The sequence below is a fragment of the Bufo gargarizans genome, chromosome 2 (assembly GCF_014858855.1).
Source record: "Bufo gargarizans isolate SCDJY-AF-19 chromosome 2, ASM1485885v1, whole genome shotgun sequence".
NCBI classification, from domain to species: Eukaryota; Metazoa; Chordata; class Amphibia; order Anura; family Bufonidae; genus Bufo; species Bufo gargarizans.
In genome coordinates, this window is record NC_058081.1 from 311399251 (window position 1) to 311417428 (window position 18178).

Genomic DNA, 18178 nt, shown 5'->3' on the forward strand with positions numbered 1-18178 from the left:
TTGTGTACGCAGTCCAGTGCAATGAGGAATGCTCAGAACTGTATATCAGTGAAACAAAACAACAACTACATCAGCGTATGGCTCAGCATAGAAGAGCCAAAACCTCTGGTCAAGATTCAGCCGTGTACTTACATCTAAAAGGAACAGGTCACACCTTTGAAGACAGTCAAGTACGTGTTTTGGATAAGGAGGCCGATTGGTACAAATGAGGCGTGAAGGAGGCCATCTACGTAAAAATGGAGAAGCCAAGCTTGAATAGAGGTGGGGGGGTTAGACATCTATTGTCTGCCACATACAATGCTGTCTTGACATCTTTTTCTGGGAAGTCTTTATCACCTACTGACTCCAATTAGGATAATGGAATCAACACCTTTGACCCAATGCTGGGTATAATTACCAGATGTGGTTTCAGTTACATATTTATTCCCAAAGTTTTTGTACAATCACTCAGAATTGAGAAAGCTCGTTGGAAGAACGAGTGAAACGTTTTCAAGAAATCTACAGTACGTCCAGTTGCCTTGATTTATTCTTTACAGATATATACCATGACCTGGATAAATGAGAACCTTCACAGACATAGATCTGAATGCCTCTCCATTGAAAAGAAGGAACACAGGACCCCAGCCTCAGTGGTTGGACTCCCACTCATCAGAAGTGTTTGCCGTGGGACCACCCCTTTAATCGAGGTGTGAAGCTAACTCAAAACTGACATCATTCTGGATTATGTTAAATGACTGTCGAGGAACACCTCCATGTCATATATCCATCTATTCCTCCTTTCTTTACATGTCTAGTATTTAGGTTACAATCTTTGTACTTGAGATGTGTTCTTATCTATTTACTTATATTCTTGGACAGCACAATGTCTCATTTGTTTCAGTACAGCGTATTCCTTCACATGAAAAAAGAAATAACCCAAATCCTGAAAGGCTTTTGAGCTAAACATTTGCTCACTATAGAAAGGTGTTTTAAGATGATTTTACTATGGTTTAGGTTATGTAAATCACGTATTTTTCCACTTACCTTGCTGACATGTTTTAAAGAAGATGGCATTTTGCGGTGTCTGGAGAATCACATTGCCTTCTGAATTCATTACAATAATATTAACCTCAAATGCTGCCACTCCATCTTGATTACCAAGGCAAGGAAATCCAACCTGGATAACTGAAGAACAATATCATTAATGATCAAAGACCCTATGTGCTAAAATGAATAAGCTAAAGTTATTTATGGGGGTTTTGATCAGCCAAATGAAGGGACAGCAGTGTTCCAGCAACCACCATGGTCCACTCATTGCTTACACAGGCACAATGTCATACATATATGTGGCTGGCTATGTCTGGTTTTCCTGGAATACTATGGTGTTTAACAGGTATGCTCATGTAGTTGCTTACCTCATGTACATCTCTTCAAGCTTTTTTTTTAAATTAGACTCTCCTGACCTATTTTCACTGGGTAAACAAGTCATTCTGGTTTCTTACATCCTATCTGTAGCACTTATTTTCACAGTATCCAACCAAACCCATGATGCACTTCTCCTTTCTCTGCCGCAGTTCCAGGACCGCTCCTATCAGCACTCAGATGGTTTATAGCTCCTCCCACCCAGATAGTTACATAGACACTCCCCTATCAATGACATACCCATGGACATAACATCACAGGAAATAAAGACCTGCATGGGCATAGTCATGTGACCACAGCCCCAAACGAAAGATAGAAGCAATAAAGTTAAACTAAATATAAATTACAAAATTACTTTCATTAATGATTATTTTAGGGTACTTTCACACTAGCGTTTTTCTTTTCCGGCGCTGAGTTCCGTCCTAGGGGCTCAAATCCGGAAAAGAACTGATCAGTTTTATCCTAATGCATTCTGAATGGAGAGTCCGTCCCTCAGGATGCATCAGGATGTCTTCTGTTCAGTCTTTTTGACTGATCAGGCTTTTCAGAAAACCGTAGTATGCAGTATTTTTACCTCCGGCCAAAAATCCTGAACACTTTGACTGAACGCCGGATCAGGCCTTTTTCCCATTGACTTGCATTAACGCTGGATCCGGCGCCGTGTATTCTGTCAAAACGGATCCGGCTTTTGCATGTTAAACCCGAAAAATAGGAAAAAAAAGTTAAAGTCCATAAATGGCGGATCTGTTTTTTCCAATGCATTTTTCCATTGTGATCGAAATCCTGATCAGGATTCAAATGTAATCAGTTTTCACACGTTTTTCCGGATCCGGCGGGCAGTTCCGGTGTCGGAATTGAACGCCGGATTCAAACAACGCTAGTGTGAAAGTAGCCTTAAAGGATGTTGATACCAACCAGAAAACCCCTTTTGAGTCAGTCCTTCCCTCCTGCAGGCACAGATCACACTGCCGGCCCGTGTACGAGGAAGCCGAGAATCAGCCTGTGCATTCTTTCCACACAATACTGCAGCCTGATCTGTGCCTGCAGGGGAGTGCTGGATCTCATGTTCAGGAATGGGACAAGATGACAAGTTACTATGTTACTGTTTTTTTTTTTATTATTAACACTGAGGGGCACATAGAGGGAATTACTACAACTGTTATGGGGACACAGTGACAGCATAACTACTCTGAAGGGGTCACAGAGAGGTCATAACTACTGTGAAGGGGGAACAATGAGGGCATAACTACTGTGAAGAGGGCACAGAGAAGGCTTAACTACTTTGAGGGGGCACAGAGTGGGCATAACTACTGTGAGGGGGGAACAATGAGGGCATAACTACCCTGAAGGGAGGACGGAGAGGGCATTACTACTGTGAGGGGGACACAATGTGGGCATAACTACTGTGAAGGGGGCACAATGAAGGGATAACTAATGTGAGGGGACACAATGTGAGTATACCTACTGTGAAGGGACGCAATGAGGACATAACTACTATGAAGGTGCACCGTGTGGGCATAACTACCGTGAGGTGGGCACAATGTGGGCATAACTACTGTGACGGGATGCATTGAGGACATAGCTACTGTGAAAGGGTACAATGTGGGCATAACTACTGTGAAGGGGAGCAACGAGGCCATTACTACTGTGAGGGGGCACAACGTTTTAAAGTATGGGGGCGGGTACCAGAGAAAGGATTTGCATTGGGTGCCAAACAAATTAGGCACGCCACTGCCTGTACCAGCACTACTATCCTCAAGCCTAACATAGATGTGTCAGGAAGTGTTTAAAGACTGTAAGCATAACTTTAGGCGGTGTCTGATCCATTAACTCTGCCTGCTTCCTAGTGAAATCCTTAGCATTTGAAGCTTTATCAGAGTAAGTACAGCCAGGAGAGCAATGTGCTATGGAGCTACTTCCCTGTGCTTGCTCAGCTGTACTGATAGCTGCAGTGCTCCATAACACCTCTCGCTCCTGCATGTGCCCGCTCTGCTAAAGCTTCAAATGCTAAGGAATTCACCAGGGAGCCGGCAAAGGTAACACGTCAAACACTTCCAAAGGTCAAAGTCTTTAAGCACTTCCAGGCACATCTACAATTGCAAGAAAAAGTATGTGAACCCTTTGGAATGATATGTATTTCCACACAAATTGGTCATAAAATGTGATCTGATCTTCATCTAAGTCACAACAATAGACAATCACAGTCTGCCTAAACTAATAACACACAAATAATTAAATGTTACCATGTTTTTATTGAACACACCACGTAAACATTCACAGTGCAGGTGGAAAAAGTATGTGAACCCTTGGATTTAATAACTGGTTGAACCTCCTTTGGTAGAAATAACTTCAACCAAACATTTCCTGTAGTTGCAGTTCAGACGTGCATAATGGTCAGGAGTAATTCTTGACCATTCCTCTTTACAGAACTGTTTCAGTTCAGCAATATTCTTGGGATGTCTGGTGTGAATCACTTTCTTGAGGTCATGCCACAACATCTCAATCGGCTTGAGGTCAGGACTCTGACTGGGCCACTAAAGGCGTATTTTCTTCTGTTTAAGACATTCTGTTGTTGATTTGCTTCTATGCTTTGGGTTGTTGTCCTGTTGCAACACCCATCTTCTGTTGAGCTTCAGCTGGTGGACAGATGGCCTTAAGTTCTCCTGCAAAATGTATTGTAAACTTGGGAATTCATTTTTCCTTCGATGATAGAAATCCATCCAGGCCCTGATGCAGCAAAGCAGCCCCAAACCAGCTCCAAACCATGATGCCCACACCACCATACTTTTACAGTTGGGATGAGGTTTTGATGTTGGTGTGCTGTGCCACTTTTTCTCCACACATAGTGTTGTGTGTTTCTTCCAAACAACTAAACTTTGGTTTCATCTGTCCACAGAATATTTTGCCAGTACTGCTGTGGAACATCCAGGTGCTCTTGTGCAAACTGTAAACGTGCAGCAATGTTTTTTTTGGACAGAAGTGGCTTCCTCTGTGGTATCCTTTCATGAAATCCATTCTTGTTTAGTGTTTTACGTATCATAGAGTTGCTAACAGGGATGTTAGCATATGCCAGAGACTTTTGTAAGTCTTTAGCTGACTCTCTAGGATTCTTCTTCACCTCATTGAGCAGTCTGCGCTGTGCTCTTGCAGTCATCTTTACAGGACGGCCACTTCTAGGAAGAGTAGCAGCAGTGCTGAACTTTCTCCATTTATAGACAATTTGTCTTACCGTGGACTGATGAACAGCAAGGCTTTTCGAGATACTTTTATAACCCTTTCCAGCTTTATGCAAGTCAACAATTCTTAATCGTAGGTCTTCTGAGAGCTCTTTTGTGTGAGGCATCATTCACATCAGGCAATGCTTCTTGTAAAAAGCAAACCCAGAACTGGTGTGTGTTTTTTATAGGGCAGGGCAGCTGTAACCAACACCTCCAATCTCATCTCATTGATTGGACTCCAGTTGGCTGACACCTCACTCCAATTAGCTCTTGGAGATGTCATTAGTCTAGGGGTTCACATACTTTTTCCACCTGCACTGTGAATGTTAACATGGTGTGTTCAATAAAAACATGGTAACATTTAATTATCTGTCCGTTATTAGTTTAAGCAGATTGTGATTGTCTATTGTTGTGACTTAGATGAAGATCAGATCACATTTTATGACCAATTTGTGCAGAAATCCATATCATTCCAAAGAGTTCACATACTTTTTCTTGCAACTGTATGTCAGGCTTGAGAAGAGCAGCACTAATACCGCAGGAGAATATGTACACCGGTACACAGGGATGTGTGGATTGCCAAGTGCGATAGGCACCGGAACTTTATGTACTTATTTCACTAGGAAAAGTAAAAAAAAATAATAATAATTCAAGTATACAAATATGCTTTTTTAATCATATGTGCAAATCAGCCACTATTAGCAATAAAGAAAAAAAATCTATGAAAAACCTTGTGTACATTTTATTGTAAGTGTAAATTAATCACACTTATAATAAGATTGTAATTCCCCAGGAATGTTGTTTCAGGAACCCCCATTCTCCTGCCGTGTTTCTTATAGAACAGCTCTATGTTTCATTAAACACACTGGTTGAAAACTCATCCTGTTTGTTCAGATCAAAATAGTCCATCTGTCATTTTCTGATTACAGAGAATTGGACCCGCACATCAGCTTAAAAACAGGTCTTAGTATAATGTGGATTGTGAGCGCGGAGCACACACTTGCCATGCTGCCATCTTGAGACACAAATGCTAATTGCATGTTACATTTATTAATACATTGAAGGTATAGTAAGCAAATACTAGTTGTGGAATAGGAAGCTTAATACTAATAGAATTTCCTCAACCTATGATGCTTCATTTACTACAAATTTGGAAAATTTGCAATAGCAAAATAATAAGAAACTAGATTATCTTTCTTTCTGACGACATCCCCACTATCATCATGGGTGACTTCAACATCCCTATTGACACCTGCCACTCAGCTGCCTCTAAACTCCTATCACTCTCTTCCTCCTTCGGCCTCTCACAGTGGTCTTTCGCTCCTACCCACAGAGATGGTCACACTCTGGATCTTATCTTTACCCGCCTCTGCTCCCTATCAAAGCTTTCTAATTCGCCTCTCCCCCTATCCGACCACAACCTACTCACCTTCTCTTTACTAGTCTCCGCAGGAACCTTAAACATCTCAACCTTCGCTTTCTTTCTGATTCTCTTCTGTCACTCTCTAATATTTGTTCCATCCAAGACCCAGATACTGCCACAACCCTGTATAACACCACAATAAGTACAGCTCTGGACATTGTTGCCATCCTTACACACAACAAAACCCCTCCTTCTATGGATCACTTCACCACATACAAGCAATCCCTCCTCATTTTTAAATCCTCACTCGCTGATGCAAAACAGGCCTACTTATCATCTCTCATATCTGTCCTGTCCCACAGCCCTAAACAACTTTTAAACATTCTAACTCCATTCTCTGTCCCCCAGTGCCCCCACCCTCTTCTCTCATCTCAGCTGAGGACTTTGCCACATACTTCAAACAAAAGATAGTCAACATCAGAATAAGCTTCAGTGCATAGTCTCCACAGACCCTCTACACAACTGCTCGGTCCTCTTCTCCCAAAACCCGATTCTCCACAGTTACAGAAGAAAAACTCTCCACTCTACTCTCCAGATCACATCTCACCACCTGTGCACTTGACCCAATCCCATCCCACCTCATCCCTAACCTCACCACAGTGTTTATCCCATCCCTAACTCATCTCTTCAACTCATCACTAACCTCTGGTGTCTTCCCCTCTGGTTTTAAACATGCTACCATTACACCCATCCTCAAAAAGTCTTCACTTGACCCATCTTCTTTGTCCAGTTATCGCCCCATATCCCTTCTTCCATATGCCTCAAAGCTACTTGAGCAACATGCCCATTCTGAACTGTCCTCTCACCTCTCCCTCTTTGACCGGCTACAATCTGGCTTCCGACCCCACCACTCAACTGAGACTACCCTTACCAAAGTCACCAATAACCTACTAACAGCCAAAACATTACTCATTCCTCCTTCTTCTTCACCTGTCCTCTGCCTTTGACACTGTTGACCACTCCCTTTTGTTACAAACTGTCTCATCTCTTGGCATCACTGACCTGGCCCTCTCCTGGATCACATTATACCTCACAGACCGGACATTTAGCGTCTCCAAATCTCACACCACCTTCTCGTCTCATTCCCTCTCTGTTGGTGTTCCGCAAGGCTCTGTCCTAGGACCCCTGCTCTTCTCTATCTACACTTTTGGCCTGTGACAGCTCATAGAGTCCCATGGATTTCAGTATTCTTTTTAATCTGACGACACACAAATCTACCTCTCTGGTCCAGACATCACCACCTTACTATCCAGAATCCCACAATGCCTGTTTTCCATATCCTCCTTCTCCTCTCGCTTTCTAAAACTTAACATGGATAAAACAGAATTCATAATCTTCCCCCCCCCCCCCATCTTGCTCAGCCCCCCAACAGACCTATCTATCACGATCAACAGCTGCACACTCTCCCCGGTCAACCAAGACCGCTGCCTTGGAGTGACCTTGGGTTCTGACATCTCCTTCTGAACACACATCCAAGCCCTTTCCACCACCTGCTGCCTCCAACTCAAAAACATCTCCCACATCCGCACTTTCCTCAACTTTGAGTCTGCGAAAATGCTTGTACATGCCCTCATCATCTCCCGCCTAGACTATTGCAACATTCTCCTCTGAGGCCTTTCATCTAGCACTCTCGCACCCCTCCAATCTATCCTCAACTCTGCTGTCTGATTAATCCACCTCTCACCCTGATACTCCTCAGCCTCTCCCCTCTGCCAATCCTTTCACTGGCTCCCCATTGCCCAGCGAATTCAGTTCAAAATGCTAACAAATACATACAAGGCTGTCCACAACCTGTCACCTCTTTACATCTCTGTGCTACTTTCTCGATACATCCCCTCATGCAATCTCCAATCCTCACTAGACCTCCTGTTCTCCTCTCCTCTTATTACCTCTTCCCATAATCGCCTCCAAGATTTCTCCCGTGCATCCCCCACATTCTGGAACTCACTACCCCAACATATCAGACTCTCACCTACAGTGGATTCCTTCAAAAGAAACCTAAAAACCCACCTCTTCAGACAAGTCTACAACCAGTGACCCTGCTGTCTCTATACCACCATGACCAGCTTTACCCTCTCCTACTGTGTCCTTCTCCCATACCATGTAGATTGTAAGCCCTCACGGGCAGGGCCCTCTCTCCTTCTGTACCAGTTTGTAACTTGTCTTGTTCATGCTTAGTGCAATTGTTTGTATTATGTATGTATACCCCTTATCATATGTACAGCGCTATGGAATGAATGGCGCTTTAAAGAGTTTCTGTCACCAGAATTAACCCTATTAAACTAGCTGACATTAGCGATGTGCTAATGTCAGCTGATCCTGGGTGCTGGGGAAATCTTGCGCTGTTCAGTATTCGCCGCAGGCGCAGTAAGGAAGCCGGCAGCCGGCGAGCACCCTTCACTCACTGCGCCTGCACCGAATACTGAACGGGACGGCGCAGGTGCGAGATTTACAAGGCAGACAGGGCCGGTAGTAGGAGACCAACGCTGCCTGGCCCTGTCAATCTAGTGTAGCAGGGCGTGGCCAGAGGTGGAAGAACGGAGCCTCTAGGAGCAGGGGCAATGCCCCCCTGCACCTAGAGGCTAATTAGCATATTATAAATAATGTCAATAATAATTATCTGACAATGTATGGCAATTCCTGTCCTAAAACAGTGGTTTCCAGCCTTATTACAATTGGGGAGACCTCTAAAAATGTTTATACTCACATGGAACCCCTACTGCTATGTCTACTTCACAGGACCATATGTGTTATGGGGGACTACTGACCAGGTTCCAGGGATATTATTGTTAAAGGGAACCTGTTACTATGACAATGCAGTGTAATCTGCCACTGGTAAATTATAGAGCAGAAGGAGCTGAGCAAATAGATACATAGCTTTGTGGGAAAAGATTCAGCATAACTTCTATATTGTACATTTCAATTCCTGCTCATTCTGGGATTTTAAGTCAAGAAGGCGGCCCTATCAGTGATTAACAGGCTTCCCTCTATGACTGTGTATACAGAGATAGCTGGCAGTCACTGATAGGACCTCCTCCTTGACTTCAAAGCCCAGAATAAGCAGGAATTTGAATGAATTAAATACAAGTTATACTGAATTGATTCCCATAGAACTATATATCAATCTTCCCAGCTCCTCCTGCTCTATAACATGTTGGTAGTATATTACACTGCATTTTCATAATGGCCCTTTAATTTGCTCCCTTCTGTATTGCTGTTTCTGACATAGATAGGAAAGTACACTGCTTTTGGCTGTGTCAGCTCTCTCTGTTCTCTCCCTCCCGTCTCTCAGTGTTAGACATAGCAGAAGGAAGTGATAGATGATGTACACAGCAGATCAAGGGAGTGAAGAGGAGGAAAATAAATTAGAGTGCACATATCACATAGGCTGTAGACAGGGAGGAAAGCATACTCAAGGCATATTGAAGGAGGAGAGGGAAAACACAGGCTGTATATGAGTTTAAAGGGATGAGAGAACCCATAGCAGACTCTGCATGGGAAGGGAGGGTGAACTTACACACTGTTTAGCATCGTTGTCTATTAGAACAAGGGTGAGGAGATCCCTACTGGGCTGAAGGAGAAAGAAACTAGGAGCAAGTTGAAAACTGAATATGAAAGGGTCTGAAAATGAATGAAGGAATGTAAACTGCAGCCTGAAACTTAGAAAAACTAAGGCTAGTTTCACACCTGCGACACAGCTCTCCAACAGACTGTTCCAGCAGAAAACATTGACCATAATGGGATCTGGCGGAGATTTGTCTGCTCCCCGGCAAATATGACGAGATTCGGCCGGACCAAAAATGCTGTGCACAACATTTTTTGTCCTCCCAAATCCCGGCATTCTTTCCTGGAACAGCCTGCTGGATAGTTTTGACACAGATGTGAACCTATCCTAACAAAAAATATATAAAAATAGGTTTCCATGTCATTATCCCAATTACAATGAGCAGATAAAGGGTCCAAAGTTCATATCAAGTGTGCTATTTGCATTTGAAATCTGTTGCTGTCAACTCTCAAGATGAGATCCAAAGAGCTGTCACTATCAGTGAAGCAAGCCATCATTAAGCTGAAAAAACAAAACAAACCCATCAGAGAGACAGCAAAAACATTAGGCGTGGCCAAAACAACTGTTTGGAACATTCTTAAAAAGAAGGAACGCACCGGTGAGCTCAGCAACACCAAAAGACCAGGAAGACCACGGAAAACAACTGTGGTGGATGATCGAAGAATTCTTTCCCTGGTGAAGAAAACACCCTTCACAACAGTTGGCCAGATCAAGAACACTCTCCGGGAGGTAGGTGTATGTGTGTCAAAGTCAACAATCAAGAGAAGACTTCACCAGAGTTAATACAGAGGGTTCACCACAAGATGTAAACCATTGGTGAGCCTCAAAAACAGGAAGGCCAGATTAGAATTTGCCAAACGACATCTAAAAAAGCCTTCACAGTTCTGGAACAACATCCTATGGACAGATGAGACCAAGATCAACTTGTACCAGAGTGATGGGAAGAGAAGAGTATGGAGAAGGAAAGTAACTGCTCATGATCCTAAGCATACCACCTCATCAGTGAAGCATGGTGGTGGTAGTGTCATGGCGTGGTCATGTATGGAAGTGTTTCAGGCAAATGCTTCAGAACTCATTGGACGGCGCTTCACAGTGCAGATGGACAATGACCCAAAGCATACTGCAAAAGCAACCGAAGAGTTTTTTAAGGGAAAGAAGTGAAATGTTATGCAATGGCCAAGTCAATCACCTGACCTAAATCAGATTGAGCATGCATTTCACTTGCTGAAGACAAAACTGAAGGGAAAATGCCCCAAGAACAAGCAGGATCTGAAAACAATTGCAGTAGAGGCCTGGCAGAGCATCACCAGGAATGAAACCCAGCGTCTGCTGATGTCTATGCATTCCAGACTTCAGGCTGTAATTGACTGCAAAGGATTTGTAACCAAGTATTAAAAAGTGAAAGTTTGATTTATGATTATTATTCTGTTCCATTACTTTTGGTCCCTTAACAAGTGGGAGTCACATATGCAAACTGTTGTAATTCCTACACCGTTCACCTGATTGGGATGTAAATACCCCCAAATTAAAGCTGACAGTCTGCAGTTAAAGCACATCTTGTTAGTTTCATTTCAAATCCATTGTGGCGTATAGAGCCAAAAATGTTAGAATTGTGTCGATGTCCCAATATTTATGGACCTGAGTGTGCCCACCTGAGTGTGGCCAGTGTGCCCACCTTAATCTTACCCAGCCACTGGCAGGAAACCTGTGGATACTTACCTTAGAGAAAGGCACCTTTCTCTAAGGTAAGGTTCTTGAGCAATAGTTTAGTTTTGTATACTAGTCCTGCAAAGGTGTACTATTCTGTTTCCCTGCCTGTGTACTGATCTCCGCATGATTCCGGACTCTGACCGCCCACTCTCAGTCCTGACCCATTCCTGATTACCATATGAATCCTTCTCTACCTGCCCAGACCTTGAACCTGTTTCACAGATTAGCATGTACTCTGCCTGCCTGTTGTTGGCAGTTTACCTGTTCCCTTGGTGCTATGAGTCTCTGACCCCAGTGGGACGGCTGTCAACCACACTAGGACTAGTCCAAGAGGTTGTGGCCTGGTGACTATCCTGCTGTGAAGTCCAGATCTCTGTATAGGGGTTGAAGAGTGAATACCAGGGGACTGTCAGGATAACACCCTTAGAATTAGCCCAAAGTTAAACCGGTTGGTTGATGCAGTGGTTCCACACCCACATTATATCTATCTATATATATATATATATATATATATATATATATACACACACACACACATATACAAACTGGGGTTAAATTGTATAAGCTTTGTGAAAGGGCCACAGGCTATACCCACAAATTTCGGATCTATGAGGGTAAAGATCAGACCCTGGAGCCGGTCGGTTGCCCTGACTACCTGGGGAGCAGTGGGAAGACAGTCTGGGACTTGGTGTCACCCTTATTTGGCAAGGGGTACCATCTTTATGTGGACAATTTCTACACAAGTGTGCCCCTCTTCAGGCATTTGTGCCCCTCTTCAGGCAATACCCCGAGGTATTCCGTGAGGGGTATGGCGAGTTCCTAGAATTTTTTATTTTTTGTCACAAGTTAGTGGAAAATGATTATTATTATTATTTTTTCTTACAAAGTCTCATATTCCACTAACTTGTGACAAAAAATAAAAACTTCCATGAACTCATTATGCCCATCACAAAACACCTTGGGGTGTTTCTTTCCAAAATGGGGTCACTTGTGGGGTAGTTTTACTGCCCTGGCATTTTAGGGGCCCTAATGTGTGAGAAGTAGTTTGAAATCAAAATGTAGAAAAAATCCCCTGTGAAATCCTAAAGGTGCTCTGGTATCGCCGTACTCAGGAGAAGTTGGGCAATGTGTTTTGGGGTGTCATTTTACATATACCCATGCTGGGTGAGATAAATATCTTGGTCAAATGCCAACTTTGTATTAAAAAATTGTCTTTTGCCGAGATATTTCTCTCACCCAGCATGGGTATATGTAAAATTACACCCCAAAACACATTGCCCAACTTCTCCTGAGTACGGCGATACCACGTGTGACACTTTTTTGCAGCCTAGGTGGGCAAAGGGGCCCACATTCCAAAGAGCACCTTTCACAGGGGATTTTTTTTACACATTGTGATTTCAAACTACTTCTCACACATTAGGGCCCCTAAAATGCCAGGGCAGTATAACTACCCCACAAGTGACCCCATTTTGGAAAGAAGACACCCCAAGGTATTTCGTGATGGGCATAGTGAGTTCATGGAAGTTTTAATTTTTTGTCACAAGTTAGTGGAATATGAGACTTTGTAAGGAAAAAAAAAATCATCATTTTCCGCTAACTTGTGACAAAAAATAAAAAGTTCTATAAACTCACTATGCCCATCAACGAATACCTTAGGGTGTCTACTTTCCGAAATGGGGTTATTTGTGGGGGTTTTCTACTGTCTGGGCATTGTAGAACCTCAGGAAACATGACAGGTGCTCAGAAAGTCAGAGCTGCTTCAAAAAGCGGAAATTCACATTTTTGTACCATAGTTTGTAAACGCTATAACTTTTACCCAAACCATTTTTTTTTTACCCAAACATTTATTTTTATCAAAGACATGTAGAACAATAAATTTAGTGAAAAATGTATATATAGATGTCGTTTTTTTTGAAAAATTTTACAACTGAAAGTGAAAAATTTCAGTTTTTTTGCAAAAAATTTCATTAAATTTCGATTAATAACAAAAAATGTAAAAATGTCAGCAGCAATGAAATACCACCAAATGAAAGCTCTATTAGTGAGAAGAAAAGGAGGTAAAATTCATTTGGGTGGTAAGTTGCATGACCGAGCAATAAACAGTGAAAGTACTGTAGTGCAGAATTGTAAAAAGTTGTCTGGTCATTAAGGGTGTTTAAGCTAGGGGGGCTGAGGTGGTTAAGTAGCATTACTGAAATAAATTAACTTTTGCACGATATTCAAATTTTTTGAGTTTCACCTGTATATACTGTCTATAGCAAATATATAATATGGGTTTAGCACTGATGCCTTGCAGCACTGGAGTCCTGGGTTTGAATACGACCAAGGACAACATCTGCATCGAGTTTGTATGTTCTCCCCCATGTTTGCGTGGGTTTCCTCTGGGTACTCAGGTTTCCTCACATACTCCAAAAACATACTGATAGGGAACTTAGATTGTGAGCCCCACTTGGGACAGCCGCTAATGTCTGTAAAGCACTGAGGAAAATAGTAATGCTATATAAGTGCATTAAATAACTAAAATAAATTTACAGTATGTTAATGTTGCCAACTGATTGGTTTGGCTTTGGGATTAACCCTAAGGGCGTTATTCCGGTGCTCCCCTGGTATTCACACTTTAATCCCTGTAAAGGGACTTTGCTGCAGGGGAGCAACCAGACTGCTACCTCTTGGGTTAGTCCCAGTATAGTTGGTAGCTGACCCATTGGGGTATGGGACTCTGGTGCAAGCAGACAAGAAAATATCTGAAGCACAAGTCTTCCAAACACCTTGCTGGTCACAGGAACTTTAAAGCTCAGACACCCTCTGCCTGGTGAGTGTACCATATATACCTAGAGACACTCAGTTATTTGCTAGGGAAGGATTTGCTAGGCCCTTTAAGAGGCCAAAAGTGAGAGCATGCACCCCAGGGGAACAGAGAATGGAGCAATGGAGACAGCAGCTTGCAGAGGACACTGGGAAGCATGGTGAGTAGCACGTCATTGGTGGGCATGGACCACTGCCCGAAGAGAGTATATATTAATAACTGCTATTTAACAACCATCAAACTTACCTGAAGCCTTGTGTGGGATAGCGCCCAGTAATGGTATATTTACAGTGGGATCTGCCATAATTGCTTTATCCAGAGAGCGAAGTGACAGGAACTCATAAAAATATTCTGCCTGTAACAAAAAAAAATGTATATGACAAACTTAGGCAAATAAATCATTTAAATATCAGTAGACTTTATATTATCTGAATACAGTAAGACGCATCAAGTATATTACAGTTTAAGGCGCTGAACTGACATGTGCCAACATAGTCTTAAAGGGGTTATCCCATGAATAATGTAAAAAATTTAAATCAGATGCTCTGCTAGATTTATATCACGCTGACAGCTCAAGGGGAGTGTCTTTTCTGCCGCAGCTCAGGAGGCGTGTCCGTGCTCTACCTATCAGAACTCAGGAAGCAGTTGAAAGATGAAACTGAGCATGTGCGGCCTTTTTAATGAGCCGGTCAAAGAAATAAAAAATGAAGTGGCACTATACAAATACATGTTATTGAATAATCCAGTAGCTCTACAAATTTTTTAATTACATGCAATTACAAGAGTATTGAGATCCAGGTGCTGGTTTAAAAACTGTAGAATATATTTCATGGGACAACCCCTTTAACTAGTTAAAAGCTCTGATTTTGCCACCAGAATATTCATAACTGGCAGCTAGGTATATTGGGGATATTTATTATTACTGGTGCACCACACGAAGGTCCACTTGTTCCCTTCTTGTTACGTCTAGCAGGTTTTTGCCTGTAGCATCATCTTCTCCTGTTTATTAGTTTGCGTTAGGCAATTGCTTAGCAACTTTCTCACAGATAATCCATTAATGAGGCTACTTTGGGAAGAAGTACCTGATTGGATAGCCTTTCTTCAAATAATTTTGGTCTCTACTGTGAATCAGTTATAGCATGTATCTATGTATCCAGCAAAATCCTTACATCTTGAATCTAGTTCCTGGTCTAGTGGCTCCATGTGTGTGTAGTTAGGTTTTTATGATTATTTCTTATCCAGAGTGTTGTAGTTTGTTTGTGTACTTGCAGTTTGAATCTGTTATCTTTGATTCCAGTTCAGCTCTGCTCAGTTTGGTCTTCTTGTCTCTGGGTTCTACTGTCCTCATTAATATTAGGTCAGTATTACTGTATTTCAGATAAGGGTTTTCATAGGGATATCTTCATGGATTGTTAAGGTCAGTGGTGTTTGCTTTGAGTGTAAGTGTTCTAGGGAAACATTCAGGGAAAGCTAGTCAGGATCACTTATTGTCTGTTATCTTTGATTATCTTTATCTGTCTGCTTCATCACCTTCTCTCTGCTCCATTATCTAACATCTTCATCTGTTTGTGTCATCATCAAGTTTACCATCATCATTTGTCATCATCTTATGAATGTCGGCTCTATTACACTGGCAGATAATCGCTAAGATCATTGCTAACAAGCGTTCGTATTTTAAGAATATTCTTTTAGTTTGGGGTGATAAATATGGGCAGCTTCATATGCATTTATATCAAGAAATATTACAATGCAACTAGCCGTGGGTCTACAGGGTGTTGACCCACGGTGCTACTAAACAGATTTGATATACTGTAGGGTTACTCATGAAGGGTTGTTAGGACGACTACCCTGGTATTCATTCTTTCAGTTGTGGACTCTGCTGAGGGGCCAGCAGGTTGCTATCTGTGAGGTTGCTAATCCATGCCAGTCAAGAGACATGGCTGCGTGGCACCAAGGGGACAGGTAGAGACATGGTCAAAGGGAAAGCTGAGGCTAAAAAAGGCAGTGTTTGTGCAAGATGGTAAAACTGGCAATAGGTCAGCACAGGCAGGACAGGATCAGTTCAGACACAGGTGGTCAGAACACACAACAGCAGCTCACCTTTGGAGGAACTAGACAAGTTAGAGAGCACCTTCCTATCATGGGAACATTCCATATACAGTATAACTCAGGGAACTGTCATAGGCTGATGACAGATTAGCCAGTGCATACACTAGCTCTTTAAGAGCTGGGGAGAGCACACACGTGTGTGCAGTTTGGGAGCGCACACAAGCATGAGCAGGAAGAAGGAGGCAGGAGTGGCCATTGTCAGCACAGGACGAAGCAGGGACGGTGAGTACTCAGAAAGCTGTTTGACGGGAAAGGAGAGATGTTGGAGGACAGGGACCGCTGGCATTACATCTTAACTAGCACAAGTCCACTTTCCTTCTCTGTTCAGTTAAAGTAATACTAAACCTAGGAATGAATGATAAAAGTAAATCACAGATACACTTGCTCTTACTATTTGTGATTAAGGGGATTTTCTGCATGTTCCTGAATCAGTCTTGAAGATAATGGGCATAGGGGTACATTTCCTGCTGGTCTGTTCTATTTTCAGCTGTGGATCAATGGAGGGGTGGGGCTTAGTTGAGGAGCAGGACTTAAAGGGGTATTCCGGTTATAACAAGTTGTGGATAGGGGATAACTTGTCATAACTGGAATACCCTTTTAATTTTCTTTTTGCCCTACTTAAGACAGAGCAGAGATAGGAGGCTCCTGCTGCAGCCAGTTGTCTTATAGTCAGACACAGGACAGTGCGGAGGATGGTTGAGCTCCTGGGACACACAGAGAAACTGATTTCCTAATATACCTGTAGTTCTCAATTTTAATTATAATATGAAACAAAATCGAATATGAAGAAACAAGGAGATCAACACAGGAATTTATTTGCTGTAATATTTTTTGTTTCCTTTATTTTACATTTTCTATGATTTGTGTTCCTTTAACAATTAAGCTTTAGATTGTGCCATTCCCTTTATGCCCAAAAATGGCTTTTCTATTTTTCTTCGCCTGACAGAGCAACCATTTTGTACCCAATACTTTCTTTCTCATTTATAGTCCTTGACAGGCTCTGGCAAAACCTCTCTCCAGAGGAAGCACCACTCCCACACCATTTACCTGCAATGCAACATTTTTCTAACCTAATTTTCTGTCTTGGATGATTGATGATAGATTAAAAAGGCCTTTACTTTTCTGATTCAGAATGGTTTCAACTTAATGTGTTTGTTTATACAGTCCTCGAGAATGACTATTCGCTTTTCATTTATGCCCTATTAACTTTTTTGACTACCGAACTATCTTATTCAAGGATCAGTTATGACATTAAAACTACATTGTTACCATTCTGTAGGTCCCGTTTGTGCTATAAAAACAGCTCTGACCTTTCAAGGCATAGAACCCACAAAAGTTGTCCTGTGTTATCTGGCACCAAGATGTTGGCAGCAGACTTTGAATCTAAAATGCAAGATTATGCCTTCATGGATTGAACTTGATTTTTCAAGACATCTCAGAGATGTTTGATTAGATTGAGATCTATGGAACTTGGAAGTCAATTCAATACCATTAACTCTTTGTCATGTTCCTCAACTAAACTTTTGCAGTGTGGCAGGGTGCAATATCCTGCTGAAAGAGGCCATTAGGGAATACTGTTGCCATGAAGGGGTTTACTTTGCCTACAGCAATGTTTAGTTAGGTGGTACATTTCAAAGTAATATCCACACTACCTTTGTCAGCTTGCTTACTTCCCCTACGGCATTTTGGTGCTCTCTTGCATTTCCCCTGGTAAATGACACACACAAAAAAATTGTGTTTATTCGGCTCAAGCCACCATATTTTATTGTTCCATGGCCCAGTTCCAATGCTCAAATTCCCAGTGTAGGGGTTTGTTAATGGTGGCAACAGGTCAACATGGTCACTGTGGCTGGTCGGAAGCTACACAGCCTGACATGCAGCAAGCCACAATGCACTGTGTGTTCTGGCACCTTATTATCACGAATAGCAGAACATGTTTCAGCAAT

At 42.3% G+C, this 18178-nt stretch overlaps 1 protein-coding gene across 1 annotated transcript in view; it reads right to left on the bottom strand.

Annotated features, from left to right (window-relative positions):
- WIF1 (WNT inhibitory factor 1) overlaps positions 1-18178 on the bottom strand; it is a 121463-nt gene that overhangs the window by 69417 nt on the left and 33868 nt on the right. Inside the window, exons 3-4 of the mRNA XM_044277191.1 lie at positions 14370-14478; positions 1024-1164 (exon numbers count right to left, since the gene is read on the bottom strand). Of these exons, the coding sequence (XP_044133126.1) occupies positions 1024-1164; positions 14370-14478 (250 nt within the window). The remainder of the gene's footprint in view (positions 1-1023; positions 1165-14369; positions 14479-18178) is intronic.